The sequence below is a fragment of the Oncorhynchus clarkii genome, chromosome 2 (assembly GCF_045791955.1).
Source record: "Oncorhynchus clarkii lewisi isolate Uvic-CL-2024 chromosome 2, UVic_Ocla_1.0, whole genome shotgun sequence".
Lineage (NCBI taxonomy): Eukaryota > Metazoa > Chordata > Actinopteri > Salmoniformes > Salmonidae > Oncorhynchus > Oncorhynchus clarkii.
In genome coordinates, this window is record NC_092148.1 from 19838869 (window position 1) to 19850932 (window position 12064).

A 12064-nucleotide genomic window follows, 5' to 3' on the forward strand; every position below is an offset into this window, starting at 1 on the left:
ATGTGAAGTTCATCATAACTCATCTGCTTATGAACTTGCTTTTTCACGTTGTGATGGTGGGCGCATATCATGCCGCGATTCCGAGTTTATTTCGATATGACGGTTATTATATCAATATTTGTGGATAAAGGCGTCTCCAATGCCATTTCTCGCCGAATTCATTTTACCGACACAAGATCCCACCTTGTGGAAGAAACAAATGGTCTTTCGAGATGTATGAAATTGTACCGACATGACTGTCGTTTTAATGTGTCAGGTAATTCTTCTCCATGAAATGGTAAGATGGAAACCTGGTTAATGTGTCTATGGGTCTGTTTGCATGCACACATCAGGATGACTCATATATCATACACACTCACTCACATATATACATACATACATACATACACACACACTCACATACATACATACACACATATACATACATACACACACACTCACATACATACATACATACATACATACACGCATATACATACATACACACATATACATACACACTCACTCACATACATACATACACACATATACATACATACACTCACACACACACACACACTCACACATACACATACATTCACACACATACATACACACACACACACACTCACTCACATACATACACACACACACTCACTCACGCATACACATACACACACACACACTCACACATACACACACACACTCACTCACATACAAACATACATACCACACACTCATACATACACACACACTCACATACATACATACACTCATGCATACACACTCACTCACATACATACATACACACATACATACATACATACATACACACATATACATACATATACATACACACTCACTCACATACATACATACATACATACACACATATACATACATACACTCACACACACACACACACACACACACACACACACACACACACATACATACAAACACACACACACACACATACATACGTACATACACACATATACATACATACACACACACACACACACACACACACACACACACACACACACACACACACACACACACACACACACACACACACTCACACATATACATACATACATACATACACACTCACACACACTTACATATACACACACACACACACACACACACATACACACTCACACTCACACACTCACTCACATACATACATACACACATTTACATAGATACACACATATACATACACACTCACTCACATACATACATACAGTGCCTTGCGAAAGTATTCGGCCCCCTTGAACTTTGCGACCTTTTGCCACATTTCAGGCTTCAAACATAAAGATATAAAACTGTATTTTTTGTGAAGAATCAACAACAAGTGGGACACAATCATGAAGTGGAACGACATTTATTGGATATTTAAAACTTTTTTAACAAATCAAAAACTGAAAAATTGGGCGTGCAAAATTATTCAGCCCCCTTAAGTTAATACTTTGTAGCGCCACCTTTTGCTGCGATTACAGCTGTAAGTCGCTTGGGGAATGTCTCTATCAGTTTTGCACATCGAGAGACTGAAATTTTTTCCCATTCCTCCTTGCAAAACAGCTCGAGCTCAGTGAGGTTGGATGGAGAGCATTTGTGAACAGCAGTTTTCAGTTCTTTCCACAGATTCTCGATTGGATTCAGGTCTGGACTTTGACTTGGCCATTCTAACACCTGGATATGTTTATTTTTGAACCATTCCATTGTAGATTTTGCTTTATGTTTTGGATCATTGTCTTGTTGGAAGACAAATCTCCGTCCCAGTCTCATGTCTTTTGCAGACTCCATCAGGTTTTTTTCCAGAATGGTCCTGTATTTGGCTCCATCCATCTTCCCATCAATTTTAACCATCTTCCCTGTCCCTGCTGAAGAAAAGCAGGCCCAAACCATGATGCTGCCACTACCATGTTTGACAGTGGGGATGGTGTGTTCAGCTGTGTTGCTTTTACGCCAAACATAACGTTTTGCATTGTTGCCAAAAAGTTCAATTTTGGTTTCATCTGACCAGAGCACCTTCTTCCACATGTTTGGTGTGTCTCCCAGGTGGCTTGTGGCAAACTTTAAGACACTTTTTATGGATATCTTTAAGAAATGGCTTTCTTCTTGCCACTCTTCCATAAAGGCCAGATTTGTGCAATATACGACTTATTGTTGTCCTATGGACAGAGTCTCCCACCTCAGCTGTAGATCTCTGCAGTTCATCCAGAGTTATCATGGGCCTCTTGGCTGCATCTCTGATCAGTCTTCTCCTTGTATGAGCTGAAAGTTTAGAGGGACGGCCAGGTCTTGGTAGATTTTCAGGGGTCTGATACTCCTTCCATTTCAATATTATCGCTTGCACAGTGCTCCTTGGGATGTTTAAAGCTTGGGAAATATTTTTGTATCCAAATCCGGCTTTAAACTTCTTCACAACAGTATCTCGGACCTGCCTGGTGTGTTCCTTGTTCTTCATGATGCTCTCTGCGCTTTTAACGGACCTCTGAGACTATCACAGTGCAGGTGCATTTATACGGAGACTTGATTACACACAGGTGGATTGTATTTATCATCATTAGTCATTTAGGTCAACATTGGATCATTCAGAGCTCCTCACTGAACTTCTGGAGAGAGTTTGCTGCACTGAAAGTAAAGGGGCTGAATAATTTTGCACGCCCAATTTTTCAGTTTTTGATTTGTTAAAAAAGTTTGAAATATCCAATAAATGTCGTTCCACTTCATGATTGTGTCCCACTTGTTGTTGATTCTTCACAAAAAAATACAGTTTTATATCTTTATGTTTGAAGCCTGAAATGTGGCAAAAGGTCGCAAAGTTCAAGGGGGCCGAATACTTTCGCATACCCCAAGCGACTTACAGCTGTAATCGCAGCAAAAGGTGGCGCTACAAAGTATTAACTTAAGGGAGCTGAATAATTTTGCACGCCCAATTTTTCAGTTTTTGATTTGTTAAAAAAGTTTGAAATATCCAATAAATGTCGTTCCACTTCATGATTGTGTCCCACTTGTTGTTGATTCTTCACAAAAAAATAAAGTTTTATGTCTTTATGTTTGAAGCCTGAAATGTGGCAAAAGGTCGCAAAGTTAAAGGGGGCCGAATACTTTCGCAAGGCACTGTACATACATACATACATACATACATACATACATACATACATACATACATACACACACACACTCACACACATACACACTCTCACACATACACACACACACACACACACACACTCAAAAACACACTCACACTTACACACACATACACACTCACACATACAGATACATACACACACATACATGCACACACACACACACTCACTCATACATACATACATACATACATACACACTCACTCACACACACATACATACATACATACATACACACACACACACTCACACATACACACACTCACTCACATACATACATACATACATACATACATACATACACACACACATACACACACACACACACACACACACACACACACACACACACATACAGTGGGGCAAAAAAGTATTTAGTCAGCCACCAATCATGCAAGTTCTCCCAATTTAAAAAAATGAGAGAGGCCTGTAATTTTCATCATAGGTACACATCAACTATGATAGACAACGAGAAAAAAAATTCCTGAAAATCACATTGTAGGATTTGTAATGAATTTATTTGCAAATTATGGTGGAAAATAAGTATTTGGTCAATAACAAAAGTTTATATCAATACTTTGTTATATACCCTTTGTTGGCAATGACAGAGGTCAAACGTTTTCTGTAAGTCTTCACAGGGTTTTCACACACTGTTGCTGGTATTTTGGCCCATTCCTCCATGCAGATCTCCTCTAGAGCAGTGATGTTTTGGGGCTGTTGCTGGGCAACACGGACTTTCAACTCCCTCCAAAGATTTCCTATGGGTTGAGATCTGGAGACTGGCTAGGCCACTCCAGGACCTTGAAATGCTTCTTATGAAGCCACTCCTTCGTTGCCCGGGCGGTGTGTTTGGGATCATTGTCATGCTGAAAGACCCAGCCACGTTTCATCTTCAATGCCCTTGCTGATGGAAGGAGGTTTTCACTCAAAATCTCACGATACATGGCCCCATTCATTCTTTCCTTTACACGGATCAGTCGTCCTGGTCCCTTTGCAGAAAAACAGTCCCAAAGCATGATGTTTCCACCCCCATGCTTCACAGTAGTTATGGTGTTCTTTGGATGCAACTCAGCATTCTTTGTCCTCCAAACACGACGAGTTGAGTTTTTACCAAAAAGTTATACTTTGGTTTCATCTGACCATATGACATTCTCCCAATCTTCTTCTGGATCATCCAAATGCTCTCTAGCAAACTTCAGACGGGCCTGGACATGTACTGGCTTAAGCAGGGGGACACGTCGGGCACTGCAGGATTTGAGTCCCTAGCGGCGTAGTGTGTTACTGATGGTAGGCTTTGTTACTTTGGTTCCAGCTCTCTGCAGGTCATTCACTAGGTCGCCCTGTGTGATTCTGGGATTTTTGCTCACCGTTCTTGTGATCATTTTGACCCCACGGGGTGAGATCTTGCGTGGAGCCCCAGATCGAGGGAGATTATCAGTGGTCTTGTATGTCTATCATTTCCTAATAATTGCTCCCACAGTTGATTTCTTCAAACCAAGCTGCTTACCTATTGCAGACTCAGTCTTCCCAGCCTGGTGCAGGTCTACAATTTTGTTTCTGGTGTCCTTTGACAGCTCTTTGGTCTTGGCCATAGTGGAGTTTTGAGTGTGACTGTTTGAGGTTGTGGACAGGTGTCTTTTATACTGATAACAAGTTCAAACAGGTGCCATTAATACGGGTAACGAGTGGAGGACAGAGGAGCCTCTTAAAGAAGAAGGTCTGTGAGAGCCAGAAATCTTGCTTGTTTCAATGAGTAGCAGCCAGTTTACTCTGGGCACCTTATTCATCCAAGCTACTCAATACTGCCCCCCAGCCATAAGAAGTGTAAACTGTTTAGTGCAGAGCTACCAAACACAATCATTAATAATCTCAGTTTAAAGGGCGTCTCTGCAATCTGCTGCATCATAGTGATAATGTCAAGACAAGCTTTGTAATCAGTGTTAAATATCACCTCATTTTAATTCATCTTTGTTAATATTGCAGGGAGATTATTGAGTGTGACTCATAGAATGTAATTGCAGGAGAATGTAATAGGGAGAACTCAGTTTGTAATGTCAGAGAGAGAATGTTGTGATGGCTGGGCGGAGGAGTGTGGGTGTGTGATGCTGTGTTATGGTAACAGCATAGGTACTTAATGATTTCCCTTTACAGAATTAGATTTCTGATATTTACCACTTGGTCTTCCTTTCCTCCTCCCTTCTCCCTCCATGCAGGCTTCATGTGCCCTGTCTGCTCCAAGTTTGTCTCCACGGATGAGATGGATCTACACATCGTCATGTGCTTGACCAAACCCAGAGTGACTTATAACGGTAAGACTGCTTACTTTACTCCCCTACCCCTTGACTGGTCTCCTTTGCTGATCGGGTGCTTGTGAAGGGAAAGGGCTTAGTGTGTGTGGCCAGACAAGACGTTGCCGTGGCTGTCTGTGAGTTAATTGACAAGCTAATTTATTGCAACATGGTTGCTGTCAGACAGTGTCTGAATGAGCTGCCTGATGTTTGGCAGTTGGAACGACTCCCCTCCTCCCCCTCAATGACTAATGTGACTAGTGTCATGGCAGGTGTTAGCTCTGTGTCTGTGTAATCATAATGGCAAGACAACGTGTTTTATGGCAGATCTGTTACAGAGGGGACTGTCACTGTCGCTGGACTTCCTGATCTGTCCAATACTGTCTGCCTAAATTGATCAAAATAGCTCTCCTCTCTCTGCAGTTCGATTCAAACACAAACTCTCTCTCTCTCTCTCTCTCTCTCTCTCTCACTTTAATTTGCCTCCCATTGTGTTGCCGCTTTAATGCCTTAATCAGTCTTTGCACGTTTTCAGTCATTGTCAGTGTATATTAACATACAGTGGAATAACTATGATGCCAAGTACATCATAACAGGTTGGGTAGGGGCTCAGTGATCTAGTCCATAAATAATTGTAATCTAAGGTTCCTAATCAATTGCATCTCCCCCTGGTTTCTTAATCTCTTTCTGACGACTGGTCCAATTGATTTATGGGCCATGTCTTCATAAACAAACTGAGCAGGTCGCAAGTCTTAAGTGGACAGTGAAAACATGTAATGTATTTGATACTGTAATCTATACTGAGATGTAAACTAGGATACAGCAGTGAGAGGGGAAAGTTGGAGCCCCCTAGCTTACTTTTAGCCCTGTTTACATTCCTGGTTGAGAAGAAGCAGAGTTCAACAAACACACACACACACTCAGAGCTCAGCCCTCCATCTTATATTAAGAAAGGTCCAGTGGTGTTAGTTCTTAATAAAACAATCATATCAGTATCATATCAGTCTTAAAGGGCTGGCTAATTTCCTCTTGCTTCCTCAAGCTCACTGTGTGTTTCTGGAGCACAGAGTAGCACACACCACACACACACCACACACCCCCCCACACACAAACACACACGCACAAACATACACGCACAAACACACACACACAACACACACACACACACACACACACCACACAAACACACACACACACACACACACACACACACACACACACACACACATACACACGCACGCACACACACACACTCACACATACACACACACACTCACACATACACACAAACACACACTCAGGGCTGAGGAGCCATTTCTGCAGAGCCTCCCCCACTTGTATCTCCCTGCCTCTCTTTTCCACTCCAACTCTAGGTTTAAATACTTCCTACGATGGTCCCAGGCTCTGGAAGTCATTGCCTAACGCCCTAATGAGGAGTTTGTAGTGGCCCCTTCTAAGGGCTAAGTCAGCATGTAGGATTCAGTTAGTCAGAAAACAAATTACCTCATGTTGTCTGCATCCCAAATGGCACCTCATTTGACTAGAGACCTATCTGCCCTGGGCAAAAGTAGTGTACTATATAGGGAATAGAGGGCCATTGGGAAGAAGTTCAAATCAAATCAAATTTTATTTGTCACATACACATGGTTAGCAGATGTTAATGCGAGTGTAGAGAAATGCTTGTGCTTCTAGTTCCGACAGTGCAGTAATAACCAACGAGTAATCTAACCTAACAATTTCACAAGAGCTACCTTATACACACAAGTGTATATGGTACAGAGTGATGGTACAGAACAGCATAGGCAAGATGCAGTAGATGTATTGAGTACAATATATACATATGAGATGAGTAATGTAGGGTATGTAAACATTATATTAAGTGGCATTGTTTAAAGTGGCTAGTGATACATTTTTTACATGTATGGCAGCAGCCACTCAATGTTAGTGGTGGCTGTTTAACAGTCTGATGGCCTTGAGATAGAAGCTGTTTTTCAGTCTCTCGGTCCCTGCTTTGATGCACCTGTACTGACCTCGCCTTCTGGATGATAGCGGGGTGAACAGGCAGTGGCTCGGGTGGTTGATGTCCTTGATGATCTTTATTGCCTTCCTGTGACATCGGGTGGTGTAGGTGTCCTGGAGGGCAGGTAGTTTGCCCCCGGTGATGCGTTGTGCAGACCTCATTACCCTCTGGAGAGCCTCACGGTTGAGGGCGGTGCAGTTGCCATACCAGGCGGTGATACAGCCCGCCAGGATGCTCTCGATTGTGCATCTGTAGAAGTTTGTGAGTGCTTTTGGTGACAAGCCAAATTTCTTCATCCTCCTGAGGTTGAAGAGGCGCTGCTGTCTATGTGGGTGGACCAATTCAGTTTGTCCATGATGTGTACGCCGAGGAACTTAAAACTTTCTACCCTCTCCACTACTGTCCCGTCAATGTGGATAGGGGGGTGCTCCCTCTGCTGTTTCCTGAAGTCCACAATCATCTCCTTTGTTTTGTTGACGTTGAGTGTGAGGTTATTTTCCTGACACCACACTTCGAGGGCCCTCACTTCCTCCCTGTAGGCCATCTCGTCGTTGTTGGTAATCAAGCCTACCACTGTAGTGTCGTCTGCAAACTTGATGATTGAGTTGGAGGCGTGCATGGCCACGCAGTCGTGGGTGAACAGGGAGTACAGGGGAGGGCTCAGAACGCACCCTTGTGTGGCCCCAGTGTTGAGGATCAGCAGGGTGGAGATGTTGTTACCTACCCTCACCACCTGGGGGCGGCCTGTCAGGAAGTCCAGTACCCAGTTGCACAGGGCGGGTTCGAGACCCAGGGTCTCGAGCTTGATGACGAGTTTGGAGGGTACTATGGTGTTGAATGCTGAGCTGTAGTCAATGAACATCATTCTCACATAGGTATTCTTCTTGTCCAGATGGGTTAGGGCAGTGTGCAGTGTGGTTGAGATTGCGTCATCTGTGGACCTATAGGGTCGGTAAGCAAATTGGAGTGGGTCTAGGGTGTCAGATGTGAGGTCATCAACGGAATCAGCAACGGCACCAGCCAGCCCATTGGCCTCAATATTAGATGTGAGTATCAGAGTATGCAGTATACTGTACATTAATCATATCCCAACAGTAGGGTGGAGGTGAAATGGTCTTTGACTAGTCTCTCAAAGCACTTCATGATGACGGAAGTGAGTGCTACGTAGTAGTCGTTTAGCTCAGTTACCTTAGCTTTCTTGGGAACAGGAACAATTGTGGCCCTCTTGAAGCATGTGGGAACAGCAGACTGGGATAAGGATTGATTGAATATGTCCGTAAACACACCGGCCAGCTGGTCTGCGCATGCTCTGAGGGCGCGGCTGGGGATGCCGTCTGGGCCTGCAGCCTTGCGAGGGTTAACACGTTTAAACGTTTTACTCACCTCGGCTGCAGTGAAGGAGAGTCCGCATGTTTTCGTTGCAGGCCGTGTCAGTGGCACTGTATTGTCCTCAAACGTCTTTAGTCTGTCCGGGAGCAAGGCATCCTGGTCCGCGACAGGGCTGGTTTTCTTTTTGTAATCTGTGATTGACTGTAGACCCTGCCACATACCTCTTGTGTCTGAGCCGTTGAATTGTGACTACTTTGTCTCTATACTGACGCTTAGCTTGTTTGATTGCCTTGCGGAGGGAATAGCTACACTGTTTGTATTCGGTCATGTTTCCGGGAGCCCGTCTTGTAGGCTGTATGTCCTCTGGTCATCTCAGGAACTACCATCATGGTGAGGTTACTTGGGCCATCTATGGGAGGAACAAATAACAATGAAGTGTTGGGTAAACATTACCTAGAATATGTTTCTGTCCTGCTCTACTAAACACAGTCTACTAATGATCTCTCCAAATAATGATCTGGATCATGTGTACACAGAGGAATGGTTTGGGATGAAAATAGGCATGTTACATCATTGCATGGAAGGCTGGCTCTCAATGACAAGGTACAATCCATGTCTGTTGTGTATGATTAATGTACAGTATACTGCATACTCTGATACTCACATCTAACATTGAGGCCAATGGGCTGGCTGGTGCCGTTGCTGATTCCGTTGATGACCTCACATCTGAACGGCCCTTCATCGTATCGTGTCACACTGACTATGGTGAGAGTGCTGTTCCCACCACCAAGCCAAACTCGGTCACTGGCTGCCTTGCCCTGGTTAAAAGCAGTGGTTCGCGCTTTCAGTTTCGCACGAATGCTGCCATCAATTCACAGTTTCTGGTTGGGGAATGTTTTAATAGTTGCTGTGTGTACAATGCACTTGCTAATAAACTCGCTCACCGAATCAGCGTATTCGTCAATGTTGTTGTTTGACGCAATGCGGAACATATCCCAATCCACGTGATCAAAGCAATCTTGAAGTGTGGAATTGGGGGGGAATATATGCGGCTGTGATTATAATCAAAAATAATTATCTGGGTAGATAATGCGGTCAACACTTGATTGTGAGGAATTCTAAGTCAGGGAAACAGAAGGACTTGAGTTCCTGTATGTTGTTATGATCACACCACGTCTTGTTAATCATAAGGCATACCCCCCCGCCCCTCTTCTTACCAAAACGATGCTTGTTTCTGTTGGCGTGATGCGTGAAGAAACCAGCTGGCTGTACCAACTCCGATAGTGTGTCTCGAGTGAGCCATGTTTCCGTGAAGCAAAGAACGTTACAGTCTCTGATGTCCCTCTGGAATGCTACCCTTGCTCGGATTTCATCAACCTTGTTGTCAAGAGACTGGACATTGACAAGAAGTATGCTCGGGAGCGGTGCGCGATGTGCCCGTCTCCGGAGCCTGACCAGAAGACCGCTTAGTCTGCCCCTTTTACGGCGCCGTTGTATTGGTTCGCTGGCTGGGATCCAATCCATTGTCCCGGGTGGTGGGAAAAACACAGGATCCGCTTCGGGAAAGTCGTATTCCTGGTCGTAATGATGGTGAGTTGACGTTGCTCTTATATCCAGTAGTTCTTCCCGACTGTATGTAATAAAACCTAAGATGACTTGGGGTACCAATGTAATAAATAACACGTAAAAAAACAAAATACTGCATAGTTTCCTAGGAACACGAAGCGAGGCAGCCATCTCTGTCGGCACAGGAAGTTTACTGATAAGATGAATAATAATCACACAAATGTATTGTTAGCTCTTGTATACTCCATGACTTCCTCAACATCAACAACATAGCCCAGTGTGCATTCAACACTGAGACATAGTGACTTCTGATGCAATAATATGTGTCTGTTTCTCTTCTCTGAGCAGTCCTCTCACATGCCTCTGGCAGCTCATATGGCCAATATTATTTTTTTCAGCAGAGGTCAAATTCTGGACACTTCTATAACTATTATATTATTGGATAATGGAGCTTCAGTCCACAGTGACTTGCTGTAAAAGCCTAGTCAAACAGGCATTCATCTTGGCTCAGGAGTGGGTAAGAGTGGCAGCAGCAGTTTCTCTGTGTCTACTGTGATGGAACAGCATTGGGCTGATGATGGCTGAAGGTCAGTAGACCTGGTTTCTCATTCATCAACAAGACGGAGGGAAAGGCATCCATCATCAAACAGTGGGGGGGGTGAATTAAGGTGAATTAAGGGGTGGTAGCCCGTTTTGTGTGTTTGGGTATGTGTGTGTGTGCTTCACTCCTGATATTGTGGTTGTGTTTATGTGCTGTCTGTGACACAATCTCTCCCCTGCCTACCTATATTACAAGAGACCAAGTATGAGTCAAGCCCCAGACAGATGTATCAGTCATGTGGACTTTAAACCGCTTGTTTCGTCTCCCTCAGCCTGAAGAAGGGCTTTTTAAACACACCCAGTTGACAGAGAGGACAAGTGCTGCTGTTTAAAGATAATCCCCAGGTTTTAAACAGCCCAACAGCGTTTAAACAAAACCTGCTGGTCATCTGAGATGTGTCACATTCTCCAGTAATGGAAGCCATTTTACTGGGTTAATAGACCTTAGAGAAGACTGGCTGGGGTATGAGTGGTGAGTCATGACTTTCACTCTAATCTCTGTTTCAGGAGAGAGAGGGATAGAGGGGGAGTGAGGGAGAGTATGAGAGAGACAGGGATAGAGGGGGAGTGAGGGAGAGAGAAAAGGAAAATTGAGAGGGAGAGGCAGAAGGAGGGTGAGAGAGAGATATACACTTTACTCTTAGTAAAGAGTGTGTATGTTTCAGTGTCTGAATATGTAGAAAGAGAGAGAGAGACACACAGAGAGAGAGAGAGACACAGAGAGAGACACACACAGAGAGAGGGAGAGAGAGAGAGAGAGAGGGACACAGAGATAGAGAGAGAGACACACAGAGAGAGAGAGAGACACAGAGAGAGACACAGAGAGAGACACACACAGAGAGATAGACAGAGAGAGAGAGAGAGAGAGAGACAGAGAGAGAGAGAGAGAGAGACAGAGAGAGAGGGAGAGAGAGAGACAGACAGAGAGAGACAGAGAGAGAGAGAGAGAGAGAGAGAGAGAGAGAGAGAGAGAGACACAGAGAGAGAGAGGGAGAGAGAGAGAGAGAGAGGGACACACAGAGAGAGAGAGAGAGAGAGAGAGAGAGACAGTGAGAGAGAGGGAGAGAGAGAGACAGGGAGAGAGACAGACAGACAGAGACACAGAGAGAGACACA

General features: G+C 44.1%; 1 protein-coding gene across 2 annotated transcripts in view; it reads left to right on the forward strand.

The window, feature by feature from the left end:
- LOC139423735 (E3 ubiquitin-protein ligase znrf2-like) overlaps positions 1-12064 on the forward strand; it is a 96606-nt gene that overhangs the window by 60570 nt on the left and 23972 nt on the right. For both annotated transcript variants that reach the window (XR_011635873.1, XM_071175355.1), the window contains exon 2: positions 5360-5455. Coding sequence is in view for 1 of the 2 variants with exons in the window: in XM_071175355.1 (XP_071031456.1) it covers positions 5360-5455 (96 nt within the window). In the remaining variant the exon portion in view is untranslated. The remainder of the gene's footprint in view (positions 1-5359; positions 5456-12064) is intronic.